Here is an 18,844-nt window from a genome sequence, read left to right on the forward strand (position 1 = left end):
CCAGTTTTGTCAGGAGTAATGGGCTCAAATTCCAACCAACTATTGTGAGAAGCTTGTGGAAGGATATCCCGAACGTTTGACCCAAGTCATTTAGCTTAAGGGCAATGGTACCAAATTCTAATGAAATGTATGTAAACTTTTGACTTTGCAGTAATAAAAATGTCTTACAACATTCATTCTCTCTCATTCTGGCATTTGGCAAATAATAATTATGGTAATCCTAACTGACCTAAAAAAGGAACTTTTTATTCTGATTTCATGTCAGATATTGAGAAAAACATGCATATGTGTCTTTATATATAGAGTATGTAAACTTCTGGTTTCAACTGTGAGAAAAAAAAAAAAGTCCAGGATTTAATGTGAACCTACCCTGATTCAGGTGATGTTTTGAAATGGCAGCAATACCATACACTGCCTAGTGAACAAGCATGGCACTATTGTAGAAGCAGGTAGCCATTTTTCCTAATCTATACATTTTTATGATTTTGACCTGGATTTTAATATAAAGCAAATTAAACACTATCAAATAATAAAAAAACACAATGGTAAAATAAGCACATAACACATTAGAAGCTAAAGCTCTTTAATAAACAGAATTGATTCAAAGCCACAATATGAGCAGCAGGACTTGGTTGCAGGGAACTTTATAGAAAAAGAGATCAAGTTTTGAATGCACTCTTATGTTTAGAGATCCCCAATTTATAACTCCCACAAGTTAGGATGACAAAAAATAATGTATTTTGCACACACATTCTCCCTTGACCCACCCACCCTTGCCCTAACAAACATTAAGAGTAATATTGTTAGAAGACTGAACATTTGCAAGTGGGGTTAGAAAGGCACAGCCACAGCAAGGGAGGCCACACCAGCACTCAGTAGTTGCATTACTACGACATACCCTAACTATGAGGCAGTGAGCAGCCATCACAGCAATATTACCCAGCTGTAACAAAACACAATTGACAAGTACAAGTACAGAAAAATCGAACCATTTGCCATATATGGGATGCGATAAACAAACGGTATAAAATAAGGATTACAAAATCCCCCACTCACAAATGAAATTTAATCAGGAAATAAGGGGGTAACAGGTAATACAGAGGTACATCTCATGAGAAAAACCTCATTGAACAGAACAGAAAAGTATATTTAGCTTCCCCATGTCCAGGTTTAACCTGTTTGTAGGAGTCAAGGCAAAAAGGTGTCTGGCAATATCTTGTGATGTGAGTTTTGGGGTAGGTTATTCTGAAGTCAGAAAAGGCTTCAATACTACATTCACTACTACTAATACTGTACAATATAACTAAGTCAAGAAGACAACAAACATTAAAATGTTCTGCTTGAGGCAAAATAGATTTTCATTCTCTAAGCCCAAAAATGGAATCTATGAATACATGTAGGTACATCTACACATTACCTACCAGCAGTCTAAAATGGGATTATGTCACCCCAACTATAATCCCAAAGTAAAACTAGTGGATGGATGTAGCCAACATCTAGAAAGAATGAGAAATGTTAGAGGTCTGTTAATTCTATTTTTTTTATTTTTTTTTTGTGTTTTACCTCAACTCCAAAATAAAAAGTTTCCCCAATGACTATTTACAAGAAATTGCTTTGATTGACTAATGAAGTGAAATTCAAATTCACTTCAAAATCTAGTGCATTCTGAATCTAAAATTTTATAGTCTCTGTAGAAGAGATCACAAAATCTTAAGGAATAGGCATTTAAATTGCTTGATAAAGGGAACAGAATGTATTCCTGAAAAGAACAGTTCCTAAGGACAGAGAACACGTCAGAACCCACTTTGAGATTCACCTAGAGATTACATGGTAGTTCGCATTTTAGGTTGTGTTACTGTCTTGCTAAAACCTGGCTCAATTGATTTGTGACAGCTGCAGGACAGACTCCTCTCCTAGGCACTTACACAACATTCTGTTACTGAAAACAGTGATTCTAACCAACTGAAGTATGCCTTTCCAGGTAACGGAGAAGACTATTTCACAATAACTTGACTCATGCAAGCTGGATGGAAATGCCAGACTACTAAAAGATGCCAACCACTATAGCAAGTCTACAACACTATTACTCACACAAGTAGAACAGAATCTTACCGACCTAACTGGACTTCCGTTAAAAAGACATTGAAAAGAAAAGCTTAACATCCAGCAGATTCTTAGTTTCTGCCATAAAAGTGCAATAAAAATTCATCCTGCAACTTCAGTGAGAACTACACTTAGTCATCACCACTCAGACAACATGGACATATTGAGTACTTACAGCCATTAATGCCCCTAAAACTTTCACACGCGTGCACATAAATGTAAAAGGTCAAGAGGTCTAGGTGTTGTGCAAAGAAATTAGCCTACTACTATATCAACATGGTCCAGTACAATCTGTTCTTCCAAGTCTGAACCCTAAATATAGCAAACTGAAACTACCACCAGTTTCAAGAATGTGTCTAAGCAACTATGGTTCCCTCTTTTAATAAAGTTTATATACACCAAGCAGTGTTATATTTGTATCCATTTAATAGCTGCCCATTACTCAAGGTCATATGCAAAATGAAGCCAATTATTTTACCCTCAATCCAACATCAAAGGATTTACAAACACATATCTGGACATCAGAGAAGACCCAGGCCATACCTGCCTGCTAGGTTATAATCTAGTCACTGGGACAGGTCAAAGCAGCCAATTATGACATTATTTAGCCATGAAGATAAAAGTGCCATGACTCCAAACGATTACGGAAGCAGCACTGCCTCAATTGTTGGGAAACCTGACAAAGCCGTACAAACTGGGTCCTTTTTGTAAGGCTTAAAACACTTAATACTAACCATAAAATGTACTGAATAAGGGGTGTAAACAAAGCCCTGCTAATGCCCTTCAAACATTCTGAAAAATCATTTAGTCAGACTGTTCCTTGAGATTAATGTTCTCTAAAAATGTAAAAAAAAAATAAATTTCCCTATATATTTTTTAAGTTACTTTTAATGACATCACCAGGAAAAGAATTGCTGTAGGCAGGACAAGTGAATCTGTGCCAAGTCATTGAGTAATATGAATGTGTACATGTCCTGATGAGGATTTTATTCATAGAATGCTCTTTGCTGAGAATTGGATTTTCTAGGGACTTGCTTCAAAAGACCAAAGTTAACAGGGTGCAGCAAATATACTAAAACACTACATATATGCTGGTCCACTTTAGCACACATCTCACCTATGTTGTGCCCCGCCCTTGACATAGCTGGTAAAACTCATTGTAGATGAGTTGAAGCTATACTGTTGTCAACTTTAAATATAAATTAGACTTTCAAGATAAAAAAAACAAACTAACCTGTATTTCACATTAGTGTTTTAATTCATTGCATAACTAGGATTCTTGGTTTAAAATAATTTTATGACCATAGGAAAAAAAAAAACATTCAAGTTTCAGCTATGTTAATAGATCAATCAACAGATGATTACAAAAAAAACAACCTCCAGTCAAAAATGGAATAGCTGTCATCACTTAAGTCACAAGTGATTTGACTAGGAAGCCATTTTCTGCCATATTAAAAAAGATAAAAGATCTAAAATAAAAACGTGCCCTTCCCCCAAGTTAAAAACATTCGGAACTTCCAAGTGTGTAATCTAATAATCATTACCATAGAGGTATGTGATACACGTAGGAGGTATGTGATATTCGTGCAATAGTTGGAGTAGAGAACATCCCTCCGACCCCCCCAAGTTTAGGTACTTGGCCCAGAGTCATTTCCTGTACATGATCATATGCAGACACCGAAGCGCCACAACACTCAGAGAAGCACTATGGCTCTCTGGCTCAGTGTGACCACTGGGGTGGGCTCCCCTAAAGGCAAAAAGCTGGGTCACAATGTATTGCAAAAGAATTAAAGAAAAACAAAAAAAACTGCAAGCTCTAGAGGAAATGCAAAGGCTCAGATCCATATAAGCAGAGGTCAATAATCATGTCTGATATATACATATATTGTGTGCATTGTATCTACATAAAGACCACAGGACACTAGTCCGAAAAGCAAAGCTTCTAACAATGATCTAAAGGCATTGGAGCTTTTGGCAGCAGAAACTAATGAGGATAACAAAAGCAGGATTGACCTTCATAGTCTGAAACATATGTTGCACCTGGTAGGTTATTATATAGGATCAGAATGCTTCAGAGATCATCTCATTCTCTAACCAAAAATAACAAAAATTAAGTTAAAAAAACCCTCCACTACTGGGTTATCCCAGCGCCTTGAGGCATTTCCGTCCTTGCAAAAACTTCTATTTCCCCAATGGTTAAGCCACGTATGATTCTAGAGAGATCATTGCCATTACACATCCCTGAGTTGGTCTTCTATGGCACAATTCATAGTGTGGGGGGGGTAAACAGGAGGTGAGCAAAAGCATATGATGCTCAACAGCAAAACATTAGTGTATAAGCTGATGTTCCCCGCGGAAAGCGTAAAACCTGTCCAAATGGAAGCACTCAAGCATGTAGCATGTTACATTAACATTTCTGTAGGGACTCGTTCGCTAAAAAAAGTCCTCAATTTTAGTGGGATACACAATAAACTGGACAATGTTATATAGTTTTAGCTATGGAAAACATTGCAGAAAAAAATTCTATATCAAAAGCAGCAATTAATCATGTGGCCCTATATATTTCTGCCTAACACTGGTTCACGCAAAACAGCTGAAGTAGTACTGGTATAAATAAGGCTTTAATTCCTTGCGTATTGGAAGAGGTTAATGAGAAACCGCAAGCATACAAATTTTTACAATAGACAAGCAGCAAATTCATAAAATGCTAAAAAAAAGCCATTTGCGCAAAAAACAAGAAATTAATTACTGGGTTAAAAGGGGAAAAAAAAAAACAAACAAACAACGAACCATCATCAATACACACCATGGAAGGGGTTGGAAGCACTCGACTCCAGTTAATGTTTTCATTGCGCACATTTGCTGCCAGGTGAAAGGGAAAAAGTATAGTCAAGAGCAGTTCAGTGTTATTCACCCAAAATCCAAGAATGAGGTCAGTTACATTAACCCGTCCCGACAAAGGGTGATCAAGGCTGAATTTTTAACTTATGAAGGGTGCAGCATTTACAGACAGGGAAATGATATATTTACAACTATGAAAACCCGCTGGAGCAGCCCGACCAGGCTCCATTAAAATGGATTACATGAGTGCAACACAGATTTATCATTACTTTATTGCCACATGCAAGTCCAAACCTCTGGAGATGTCACCAAAAAGAGTGTGCAAAGAGAACAGAAGTGGCAATGGGGGGGAAAGGATGGAGGTAGTGAGGAGCGGAAAACCTCTTACTGCGGGAGACTGATTTTTTTTGGACATCTCTTACGTAAACATATGCCACTCATCTAACTTATTTGTGCTTCCAATCCCAGGACTACACAAAATCCATTATTTGAGGCCTCGAGTTTTAGCTTTGCAAATTTATTCATAGAACCATTGCAATGAATACCACATTTAAATAAGGACCAGGGATGTACTTTATGTCAAGTTAAAAAAAAAAATCTAGCTACTGGTGAGTCCGGTAGTCAGGAGGATAAATGGAAACACTGTATGCTCTAGAAGAACCAAGTATTTTTGCTTTGGTTTTTATAAGCAAAAGGCATCTCTGCTTATCTTATGGGTCAGCCATACTGCTACACAAGCAGTGGTGAAATATTGGAATTGTAGAGGCGTTAAGTCCAAGAAGATGGAACTAGCCGCAATGTACCGTGCCGCCTTCTGCTTGCCATCGGCTCGTTCCCAGAAATTGGGGAAAATTTATTCCACAAGAAAATAAATACTTATGTTATAAGGAGCTGCTCAATGTAAACTAGTGAATGATGCCAGCAATGTCATCAGTCTTGACCCTCAGTACTTTATCATCTATTTGTGCTTTAGAGAATATAAGGTGAACCTAGAATTAGCTTTTACTAGAAGCACAACACATGCTTCAGTCCCAAATTCTATTCTATTGTCAAATCGTGGATTAATTCTACATTAGTAGCTATTTTTTACATCTATAAAACCCCACCATCTAGATAGTACTCATCTATTGATCGGTCCACACTAGTGTCGCCTCATTAAACACTCAGCATTGGGATATAGAACATAAGAGCTACCAGTTCAAGTTTGGCCTTGGCTTTTTTTTTTTTTTTGGTTTCCAGGCTGAGATTTGTAGGAAAAAAAAATGGACCGTAGATTAAAAAGAAAAAAAAACAAAACACAAAACTGTCAGTCATATTTCTTTCAATTAATTGTGTATGGACACGCTGTATTGCAATTAGATGCAGACTTTAGAATACAAATTAAACACCTAAAAAATATTGCTAGAACAGATTGGATTTATGCCAGAAACTTGGCTACAAGTCACATGAATGGCTTTGTAGGCTGATGTAAGTAATCATGCAAACATTTCTGGTAGACCACTTCAAATGCATATAGAATATATTGACAACATCTTCAACACGTTGTGTGCTTCTGAACCTTGCCCAAACTATAATATATCATTTTCACAATTTCACATATGAGAACAGAAGTAGTTTTCCTGCTTTGGTCCAGTTTGGAAACAGTATATAATTTCATATTGCATCAATGTCGCCTCATTGCCTTCAGAAACTGGGCATGACATTTTGGCTTCATGGAGGTGTACAGTACAATATAAAGCTTAACAGGCCTCTAAAAGAGAAGACAAGAAAAGCAGAACACTGCATTCTACCATAATTGGATCTTATTTGTACCCAGAGTTTGGAACATACAATATATTGTGCCTGCCCATTAAGAAAATGCAACGTTAGTGGTAAAGAATAAAAAAAAATAAAAATATTTTTTCCCTTACAGCTGGTATGAAACAGTAATTCAAAGCAATGGCAACAAACCATTACTTAGCCAAGAAGTGGCAACCGCATTTCAATTTCATTCTAATATCTTGGTATATTAGGTCAGATACATTCAGCAATATGGCTCACGACAGCTATCCAAAAGGATGAAGCTCCTTCTATTTTTTTTTTTTTAGTGGCAGTGCAAGTAAACCTGTTTGTGAAATGCTTTTGTGCTGTTTAGATTTTTTTTTGTCATTTTATTTTTTTTTGCCCATTCACTTTTAAAATATTAACATCTCCACATGTATCATCTCTCCCGCTGAAGAGCAAGCACAGCAGTGAAGGACAGATCAACTCCTTCATTACCTCCCTTCACTTATGTTCTTAAAAGGGAAATCAAACCCTTATACACCTCAACCCTGTACTGCAGTACGGACCCTTGTATCATCACATCGGCAATGACATAGGTACCAGCAACAGTGACAGAGTCATGAGAAAGTGCTTATTAATGAAGCTTTGCATTAGGATCTGAAAGAAACTTCCATTACAAGAGTGGCACAAACAGGGAAGACCCATTGCAAGGTCTACAACAAATATTACCAGCCTCCAGTGTTTAGTTTACAGATCATGATATATCGGAATACACTGGGACAGAAATAAAGAGGGGGGGGGGGGTACTTTGGCATAATACATTGCTGTGTGAAAAGCAAAAATCCAAGGGTTTAGAGGAATTTGGTAACCATTTCCATAAGACAAAAAGTACCCAAGGAAAATGGCTGCACAGTCAGGAGGTAGGGTGGGATTGGGGAACAGGAATGGAAGTTTCAGGACAGCCCTGTAAACAACGCACTCAGGTAACCAGACAACAACTTTGATAGCAAAATAATGCATCTTCCTTTTGCTTATCCCATGCCCGGCAACCCCTCCCACACCCACCCAAAAAAAATAAACACTCAAAATTATTACTCAGAATTGTCAAGCTGTGCAATGCACGTTATACCATCATTAAAGGAGAACAAGACCAGGTAGAACTGCTAAATAGAATGGAAGAATGGAGGGGCCAAACTGCTGCAACATGCCCCCCACCAGTGAGTGAAGGGGCCGAAAGAGGGTTAGCACAGCCAGGCCAAATAAGAAAGTACACTAAAAGCCCTTTTCACAGAACTCTGATTGTCTAAATTTCTTATGCGGGGGAAGAAAAAAAAAAAAAAAAAAAAAAAAAAAAAAAAAAAGAGGCCCAAGAAAGCAAAAAGTTAAAAGAAAAATAATAAGACACAGCACACGTTTGCGCACACCATACACACTGCACAAAAAATGGAAAATGCAAACGAGGAAAAGCAAAACAAAATTGCAAAATGATTTAACAATTACTGTGCGTTCCTCTCGTGAAATGAAAGAGGAGATCCTATAAAGGCAGCATTAAGAGTGCAAGAGACAAGAGTCCACACAAATGATTGCTCCCATCGTCTTGTGCAAAACCATTCATAATAATACCCCTAAACATGAAAAATTCGACAACCAAGCTTAAAATAAGAATGTCCAAACATGGGAGGAAAAAGAGTAAACTCAAGAGAAGACTAAACTCTGCACACCTACACTTCTTAGCCCTTAACACCCTCATTCAAAATCTTTGGACCCACGTTTTAGCAGAGACGAAAGCTCGAAATGTCTAGTGTCACATGATATTGCTATAGGTAGCCTGAATCTCCCCATTTTCCCGCAGGCAAAAAGCAAATGACAGGAAGGTCTCTTACAGACGTGGACACTTCTAGACCTTTACCTCTACTGAAAATGAAGTCTACAGAATATGCTACATTTTAAGAAGGCACCCAATAGAAATTATATGCTAGAAAACAAAAAAAACCAAAAAAAACCAAGTAGAATGAAAACTGGCCTGTGTGACTGTACCACTCCGTACAAACCGAGAGGGGAAAGCCATTCAAGTTTTAACACCAACAGTAAACTGAGGTAATGTGTTGACTGAAGAAGGTAACACTTTAATAAATAAAGGGGAGCTGTCGAAAGTAGATTTACTACAGCGTTTTTAATTTTTAGTAAACTTCATCTTGTAGAAAACACCAGCACAGAATCAATTACGACATGCTGCCATCTGCAGGCTTCCTGTCTGTCCAATCACATCACAACATGCATTTTATTTCCCCATTTGCATAAAAGGATTTATTATTTTTCAACTATAAAAGTTTGTTCCATTTAGTGCAAAGTTTCTGCCCTACACATATTAGTATATGTGGATGGCTTAGAATTTAGCTCATGTCATTGACGCGCCATAATACTTGGGCAAGCAAAAGCCTGGGAGGAGGAAGTTGGATATGGTTTTCCCGAGAACAAATTTTCCTTCTTTACATGAAATAAGTATATTAACTATAAAACATTTTTATTTTGTTTACAGCGGTGTTAATAACCTCACCTGATCTACAAATGTTACATCTCTCAACCACATGCTTCAATGTATAAAGAAAAACATGCTTTAAACTTTAAGAATGTCATTTCTCTTTAGTCATTGAGACTAAAATTAAACCATAACAAATGTCAAAGGAGGAAAAACGAGCTTCATTTTTGCTTTTTTCTTTTACTTACTAATAATCCTATTTATATAAAAAAAAATAAAATAAATAAAAAACCCATAAAGGTCTCATAGAAATCTGTTCTTTTCTTATGTGTAAAATATGGACCATTTCCAGTTCTCGTCTTGTTAATTTTTGCAATTCATACATCATCCAAAAGAATATGTTTTTCAAAGAATGTAGCAACTGGTCAGTGAAAAACAGACAGAACTTGGACAACACACAGATGGTATCCATGCACTATACATTTTTTCTGAAGGGCCCATTCACCTGAAAACACAATTTTCATCAGCTAATCGTATAAAAAAAAAAAAATGCATAATTCCCTAATCTGTTGGCAAAACTAGACATGTGAACATGCCCAGATTATAATGGGTATGTGTTAGATTTGCAAAAAAAACAAAAAAGAACACATTGGAGAATAACTGACATTTAAAGGAGTCCTATAGGGACCAGGATAATGCCAATATCAATGTTGGTAAATCCAATACCAATAAGGTAATATGCATTTGGCAGTTGTGGTTCCTCCAACTCAAGGGCTCAAAACCAGCAATTACCATCATAGGAGCACAATTTCGTTTTTCTGTACAAACTGGGGCATAGTCCACTGGAGGCACATTCAATGTCATCAACATTTCAGTGTTTTGGGTCAGTGTGCCATCAGTGTTTCCAATATGGCAAAAGAAATTACAAAGCTTCTCCTATACTTTTCAATGTTAAACACGTACCCCACACCGATGTCACATGGATGCCTTCAGCATGCGTTATGTGTTTTACATGGACCCATAGACTTGTATTGGCCCATGTCATCTGTGCTGCTAGTCAAAAACAGACGTTTGCGTGGCTAACCCAGACACACAGTCCGTGTAAAAGTACCGACAAGTGCACAGAAGCATAAGGGACAATGGGTACGTGTGGCATCTGTGGGGAAAAACCGGATGCCACTATGTATAAGTAGTATACCATTCTGTTTCCTTCAAAAGCCATGAACTCATTCAGAAATATGGTCAACGCAGGGCGAGGGAGGGTAAAAAAATAAAGTGTAAAAACCATTTAAAAGCCGTAAGGCAACGAACCACAAAAGGGCATGTAGAAAGCGCCTCGAAGCCCTATGCACTGTATTATGTTCTGCTTTATTAAAAAAAGGAATGTACAAAAGTGTTATTCCATGGGGGCACACATACCAGGACAGTGACCGGGGGGGGGGGGGGGAGCCACGCATGCCACGACAGTGACGGGGGGAGCCACGCATGCCACGGGGGGAGCCACGCATGCCACGACAGGGACGGGGGGAGCCACGCATGCCACGACAGGGACGGGGGAGCCACGCATGCCACGACAGGGACGGGGGGAGCCACGCATGCCACGACAGGGACGGGGGGAGCCACGCATGCCACGACAGGGACGGGGGGAGCCACGCATGCCACGACAGGGACGGGGGGAGCCACGCATGCCACGACAGGGACGGGGGGAGCCACGCATGCCACGACAGGGACGGGGGGAGCCACGCATGCCACGACAGGGACGGGGGGAGCCACGCATGCCACGACAGGGACGGGGGGAGCCACGCATGCCACGACAGGGACGGGGGGAGCCACGCATACCACGACAAGGACGGGGGGAGCCACGCATACCACGACAAGGACGGGGGGAGCCACGCATACCACGACAAGGACGGGGGGAGCCACGCATACCACGACAGGGATGAGGAGACAATGCATACCCGGCTTATACTCGAGTAGATAAGCTTACCCAGTTTTCCGTGGTAAAATTAGGTGCCTCGACTTATACTCGAGTATATACGATATATTAAAAAATTCAACTTTGATTGGGGGGGGGGGGGGGGGGGAGGGAACAATGTACTGTACCCTCTATAAATGGTTTACAGATCCTTATGATAAAAGAATGAATGATATGTCAGATTGACAACAGGGCACCACATTTATAAATTATGGCCATTTCACTCAGATGTAATGCAGCTGAATTTTGGCATTTCCATTATAGACGCAAAACATCAGTTAATTTAATCCTGAGATAAAAAAATAAGCCTTTTATAATCTGCATTAAGACCATGGGTGAGTCTAGTACTTATGGTCACTACAATGCAGATGTATTATAAGTGAACTTAGCCCAAGTTTTTCAACAGTTTTACCAGAAAGGTCCATGGCTTTCTCTAAAAAGTACAGAATGTATATTTTACATTAAGAATTATATGATGCACCTTTGACATGAGCCACAATCTATAAACACTGACAAATGTAAAGTTGCTTTCAGATATCCATGTGAGCGCGAATCTGAGAAACAGACTGATTAGTTCCTCATTGGTCATCCTAGTTGCAACATTTTTTTTCCCCACTGAAGCAGGTATACTGAACTATTCTTATCCAGGGACTCTTAGCAATTCATTGGTTAAAAATGGATAAAGTTCAGATGAAAAACTGAAGTACAAAATGGATCCACATTTAAAAAAAAAAAAAAAACTTCACTGGCCAGTTCCACATAGGACATGCTCAGAGTCTCACGGACCTGTAACATGGATGAATGTATAGATCACTGAAACTATGGTTCTCTGCACTTTCCAAGAAAAACAAAAAACGGACAGCACATGGATGTGTGAATGGAGTCAATATAGGGAAACACTTGACAATTGCAAAGTTCCTCAAATCCAAAGAACAGTAACATATGACCACTGGTTTAACTTCTCTTGTATAGATGTATGAAAGGGCACAGCCGCATGCTGCAGCCAGCTGTGGGCACAGCATTCCCCCTCATTTGTAGCGCGTCAGCGACCGTGCAGCTAGCTGAAGCATGTGGCTGCACCCAAAATCTTTCTGTAAACTATGAGGCGAGGTCTTAACTGTATAAATCACAACTAAATACAGCCTATAACTACAATAAAAGCAAAAGGGGAGAAACTCATTTTATTATACCAAACGGGGAATGAGATATGTGAAACTGGAGCCCATCGTCATATAATAAAGCATAAATGAAAAAATAAGTCTAATAAAGGACATTTAACATGAAGTGGAACTATAGATGTAGTTAACTGATACAAGAGGCTTAAGATGATCACCTATGAAATGTAACAGACTCCCGTACTGTGGCAACTTTCTAGATAGCATGGATTAACATGTCAGACACTTTGTGCAACACTGTCCTTTAAACCTGGGCAGGTCTGTGAAGCGCCCAATTACAGTATTCCCCTGAATTGTTTTTTGCTGGTGAAATGCAGTAGGACATGCAAAAATAATGAAAAGCCTTTCAAAGTAATTCTAGAGCAGGAAGCAGAAAAAAAAGAAGTTAGAAATGGGCAAGGAAAGGGGATTAGGAAAAAAAAAAGTTATAGCACCTGTTTCTCCTATTAAAATTGATCCCTTTTGCCACTTTGGCGACAAGTTGACACGAGTCATTACAAGATATTTTTGGTAGATAAAAATGTGATAAAACATATAGCAAGTGTGAATTTGATGTGTAAGGAGATATAATGTGAAATAAAAAGTCCACTACATTTAGCCAACGCTGTGTTTCCAAAAAACTTGGTAACAGTCATCGAAACAAACTTAAAGTTATAAGGTTGTTGTTTATCTGCCTTGCCTTATTGCATTATACAGGACAATGGTTTAGATGAGGTCTATGGATACTAAAATAAACTGCATGATTAAAATACATATATGATATATAAAAAAAAAAAAAAAAAAAAGCACCGTTCTTACATTCTGATAATGTAACTAAAGCAAAACACTAAGTAAGCTCAAGTAAACATCTAATACATAATCTTGTACACAGACACACCGAACAGAATATCACTTCTGGCTAAAGAGTCACTCAAGTGCAAAAATTATCTGAAAAGAAGCCACAAAAATAGGCATCTCAGAAAGAATAGGTGGAAGGTAAATCTGCAGTCTAAACAAGGCAGGTCTGCAAACTGCAAATAAATATTGAAAAGACCCCTATACGATTAAAAGAGCATAAATAATTCAAATACTGATGACATGGCAGATACAACAACGGTGAGTGGAGTCAGATGGTGGGAAGACCAGAAAAGAAATAAAGCACTAAAACAGAGGATTACTAAAGTGCCTAGCTGGAGGGGATGGGGGGGCTTTGCAGCAGTGCATAGTGGGAATGTCACCTGGGGGTCCATCAGTTGGCTAATTGTAGCACCTCATTTGCATAAAGTGAAAAGCAAGCGATTTTTGCAGAGCCCAACATTTGCTAGGCATTAGGCAAGAAGATCATCTGGCAACAGCTTTAAAAAATAATGGAAAGAAAGAAAAAAAATGCTACAGACCTAATGACTCAAGCTCACACTGTAAGGTGCTACTTAGCCATTTAAACCAGTAACCCCATATAAAACAAAATCTTAAGATGCCCTTGAAATACATATTAAGGCCTGGTGACCCTTCAACTTTATAATGGCTTTCAGGATCTTACAGCAGCAAAGACATGAATTGCACAGGGTGAACCTTTAAAAATATGGATACAGGGGGCCTCCTTTCAGCTTTATGCCAAAAGATGGGGAAGAAGCAATGGTAACGGATTAAAAGAACCACACATTAAAAACTGTACCCCATGATCAAACTCCATTCCACCTTACCTGGGCTCTTTCCTAAATACAAAGAAGGTACAATACTACATAAGCTTCAGTGCAAGCCGAGATAGCTCAAGTGAGCAAGTGATCATAGGAAGAAAGCCCAGGCACAGTTGATACCTTTGCAACAGATGCGTCTTGTTCTCCTTTAAAGTGCCCTATATATATATATATATATATTAACCTAAATAAATTATAGTAAGGTTTTGGGTAACCCGCAAGGCGGGAGACGCTACTCGGAGTAGCAGCCATCCATGGCAATGGAACCATGCCGATCCTTTGTGTAGGGACAGCTGCCACCGTTGGGGAGGGCAGTCTTGGCAGCAATACCGCAGTTGTTCAGGAGATTGAAGCTGAAGGGAAGGATGGCGTCTTTTGGTGGGAAAGGCTTCATGGTGGATAGGATAAGTGCCAAGCAATCTGCTACGTCTTTGTTAGGAGCACAGGCCAAGGCTGGGGTGTGACCTGCTGTCAGGAAAAAAAGAAAACAGAAGAAAAAATGCGGTCATACAGTCATACTATGCTGTACATGAATCACTTTTTGTTCAGAAAAGCCAACCCACAAAGAAAGCTAAACATCTGCAAATGTTATATGTGCAAAGTATCCAAGATGGAAGGTAGCTATAAAAACTTTCATTGCTGAGGACAGGAGACTTCAGGATCCTGTGCAGCAGATACAGAGGACCACGACCACTGCCAGAACCCCAATGTACCAAGGGACCAGCTCATCCTGGCACAGGTGACATTACTGCACTGGGCTATACTTTAAAGGAAATGGATTTCAGTAAAACAGTGAAATACACACAATAATTGGCAAATCCACTAATCACGAGCCACATGTCAGTAACTGTGGCATTGTATACAGTAGCTTGCGAAAGTATTCACCCCCTTGGCACATTACAACCTGTGTTTAAATATTTATAAAACAGTCTCAGCTGGTGAAGTGAGAAAAATATAGGCATAAATTAAATTTATGGGATCAAATAACTAAAAATTGGCAGGTGCATATGTATTCCTCCCTTCTGCTTTGAAGCCGTAAAAATTTCTGGTGTAAGAAATTCCCTTATAAGTCACATGAGAAGAAGTCCACCTGTGTGCAATCCGAGCGTCACATGGTCTGTCAGTATATACACACACGTTTTCTGAAAGGCCACAGAGGCTGCAACACCAGGAACCCCTTCATGACCGCCAATACAGGTGACAATCCAGCAGCTGTCGGCTGTACACTATAGCTGACAACTTGCTGCATCAGCCACGATTAGTGTTGGCAACGTCCTTAGTGGCCACTGTCAATAGAGACTACATCATATAAATGGTTAACAGATTGTGGGGGCTGCCGCTTTAATGTCATGAGATCTTGATTGTGTGGTCTTGATGTTTGCCATGGCCAAATAGCGGCCTTAAGGCCCTGTCACACTAAACGATGCACCAGCGATCCCGACAACGATACGACCTTGTCAGGATCGCTGGTGCCTCACTACATGATCGCTGGTGACATGTCAAACAGGCAGACTCACCAGCGATCAGGACCAGCGAGGACGCTGGTATCCAAGGTACATATCGGGTAACTAAGCGAGCGCGTTGCTTAGTTACCCGCTGTGTACCTTAGATACCTTCGTGCTCGCGCAGGAAGCTGGTATCTAAGGCCTCTTTCACACTTCCGTTTTTGACAATCAGTCAAGATCCGCAGATTTGGGAAAAAACGGATTCGCCATTTTTCTTTGCGGATCCGTTTTTTTCCCCATTGACTTTCATTATTGGCGGATCTTGACGGATTGCCGTCCGTTGCATCCGTTTTTGTGAGGATCCACCAAAATGTTGGTGTCCGTCAACATCCTCAAAGATTTCCAAACGGAGCTTGCAACGTTTTTTTTGGGCAGCGGATCCTCCAGACACTGATTTAACCCGAAATTCGGTCTCTCTCTCGCAGCTGTTCCAAACGGATCCTGTGGCATCCGTTCACATCAGTTCTGAACGGATCCGCTTGTCCGCCTTTTTGGCTGATTTTAACTGACACAAAAAACTGAAGTGTCAAAGAGGCCTAAGGTACACAGCGGGTAACTAGCGCACGCGTCACTTAGTTACCCACTGTGTACCTTGGTTACCAGCTCCCTGCTTACAGCGCTGGGAGCTCGCTGATCGTTACTCTCCTGCTGCTACATGCAGCGATGCGTGCTGGCCAGCGGAAGGCCAATGATCAAAAAATGGCCCAGGACATTGCTGCACTATCAGCGATAACCGGCGGGGGGCGGCGGTCGCTGATACGTGTCACAAAGAGAGATCGCTGTTGCGTCACAAAATCAGCGATCTCGCTGTATGTGACGGGGCATTTAGAGTCTGCCGGCTTTGGCGGCCTGTTCAGAAGTTAGCGACATTTAAGTGGTAAAAATACACTTTCATTCCTGTCATGCCACTTTGCATTAATGCCTGAAAAATCACCTGAAGGGTTAATAAACTACCTTACAGAAGTTTTCAATATGTCCGAAGCTGCTGTTTTTAAAATGGTCTCACTTTTGGAGGTTTTCCAATATGTAGGACCTCCAAAGTCCCTCCAAAAAAAAATAATTTTTGTATATTTTCTTTTAAAAAAAAAGTGACTGTTAAATTTTTAAACTTAAAAAGGCTAACAAAATAAAATAACATTTTAAAAATGGTGATGATGTAAAACAGACATAAGGGAAATGTTAACGTTTTTCTGATATATGACTGTCTGGATTAAAGGGATAATCATTCAAAGTTTGAAAATGGCAAATTATTTTTACATTTCGTCAAAATTCTGATATTTTTAAAAATAAACATAAAACATATTGACCTAAATTTACCATCATCATTAATGGCATGAAAAAACAAAGAACAATCTCAAAATCACTGGGATTTGTTGAAGAATTCGAGAGTTATTACCACAAAGTGACATTCCTGACACCCCTCGCCCCAGCAACAAACGTGGTGAAGGAGTTGGCTTGCTCCTATCAGATACCTGCTCCTTTACCCCAAAATTCCACTACCACCCTCCGCTTCTCTTCCCTTGTTCGAGGTGCACTCCATCCACATCTACTTCCCCTCCAAACTCCAGCTTGCTGTCATCTACAGCACCCCCCCAAAACTAGCCATCTCCACCTTCCTTGACCACTTCACCACCTGGCTACTTCATTTGCCATCTGCTGACACCTCTTCTATCATTATGGGTGACCTCAACATCCCCATTGACGCTTCCACGTCAGCTGCCTCTAAACTTTATCACTGACTGCCTCCTTTGGCCTCACTCAATGGTCCTCTACGGCCACTCGCTGGACCTTATCTTCACCCGCCTCTGTTCCCTTACTAATCTCACTAACTCACCCCTCCCCCTGTCTGACCACAACCTACTGACAATCTCTTCACTCTCCTCTGCAAGTGCGCAACCCCCACTCCACAAACCCGCTCACCCTCGCAGAAATCTCAATTTGCACTCACTCTTGAGTCCCTTCTCGCCCTTACAGACAGCCTCCTTACATGACACAGATGCTGCTGCCACATTTTATAACACCACAATAACAGCAACACTCGATTCGGCCGCCCCCTCACACACACCACAACTTGTACAATCAACAGGCAACCCTGGCTGACCAGCCTGACCAAAGAACTGAGACGGGCTTCCAGGATTGCTGAGCGGAGATGGAAGAGATCTTGCTCTGACGAGCACTTTTTCGCATACAAGCAGTCCCTCAACAGCTTCAAGTCCACGCTCACTGCCGCAAAACAACTCATCTCTCATATCCTCCCTGTCTCACAGCCATGAACAGCTTTCCAACACCTTCAATTCTCTACTCCGTCCCCAGCACCTCTTCCCTCTCCTCTCATTTCTGCTGAAGACTTTGCCCCTTTAAGCAGAAGATCGATAACATCAGAGAAAGCTTTGGCCCGCAGCCCCCAATGCCCCTCCCCTTAAATGCTCAGCCCTGTTCTTCGAAAACCAGCTTCTCCACCATGACCGAAGATCAGCTCTCCACTCTTCTTTCAAGATCACATCTCACCACTTGCACGATTGACCTGCTCCCGTCCCACCTCATCCCTAACCTCGCCACAGTCTTCATCCCAACACTAACACACGTCTTCAACCTCTCACTTACAAATGGTGTCTTCTCCTCATCCTTCAAACATGCCTCAATCACACCCATCCTCAAAAAGCCCTCCATCAACCCATCCTCTGTGTCTAGCCATTGCCCGATATCACTTCTCCCTTATGCCTAAAAACTACTGGAACAACAAGTCCATCTTGAACTGTCCTCCCACCTCTCCTCCTGCTCCCTCTGTGACCGGTTACAATAAGGCTTCTGACCGCATCAATCAACTGAAACCGCCCTAAAGTCACCAATGACCTACTAACAGCCAAGAACAAGCGACACTACTCTGTCCTCCTCCTGTACCTGTCTTCTGCCTTTGACACTGTAGACCATTCCCTCGTTACAGACTCATCTCTTGGCATCACAGATTTGGCCTTATCCTGGATCTCATATCTAACAGACTGGACATTCAGTGTCTCCCTCTCCCACATTACCTACTCACCTTGCCCCCCCCCCGTCAATGTTCCCCAAGGCTCAATTCGAGGACCCCTACTCTTCTCCATCTTCGGCCTGGGACAGCTCATAGAAGCACACGGTTTGCAGTATCATCTCTACGCCGATGACACGCAGATCTACCTATCTGGACCAAACATCACCTCCTTACTGACCAAAATCCCACAATGTCTGTGTCTTTCTTTTCTGCTCGCTTTCTAAAACTGAACATGGACAATACAGAATTCATCATCTTTCCCCCCCATCTCACTCCACCAGACCTATCCATCAACGTC

At 40.6% G+C, this 18,844-nt stretch overlaps 1 protein-coding gene across 5 annotated transcripts in view; it reads right to left on the minus strand.

Moving 5' to 3' along the window:
• Positions 1 to 566: 566 nt before the first annotated feature.
• LOC141078430 (serine/threonine-protein phosphatase 6 regulatory ankyrin repeat subunit C-like) overlaps positions 567 to 18,844 on the minus strand; it is a 38,004-nt gene continuing 19,726 nt past the window's right edge. For 3 of the 5 annotated variants that reach the window (XR_012227852.1, XR_012227851.1, XM_073565159.1), the window contains one exon: positions 567 to 14,481. Coding sequence is in view for 2 of the 5 variants with exons in the window: in XM_073565159.1 (XP_073421260.1) it covers positions 14,246 to 14,481 (236 nt within the window). In the remaining 3 variants the exon portion in view is untranslated. The remainder of the gene's footprint in view (positions 14,482 to 18,844) is intronic. The other 2 variants (XR_012227850.1, XM_073565160.1) reach the window with 1 other exon arrangement.

The sequence above is a fragment of the Dendrobates tinctorius genome, unplaced genomic scaffold (genome assembly GCF_039654945.1).
Source record: "Dendrobates tinctorius isolate UK_male_01 unplaced genomic scaffold, ASM3965494v1 ptg000561l, whole genome shotgun sequence".
In the NCBI taxonomy this organism is placed as follows: domain Eukaryota; kingdom Metazoa; phylum Chordata; class Amphibia; order Anura; family Dendrobatidae; genus Dendrobates; species Dendrobates tinctorius.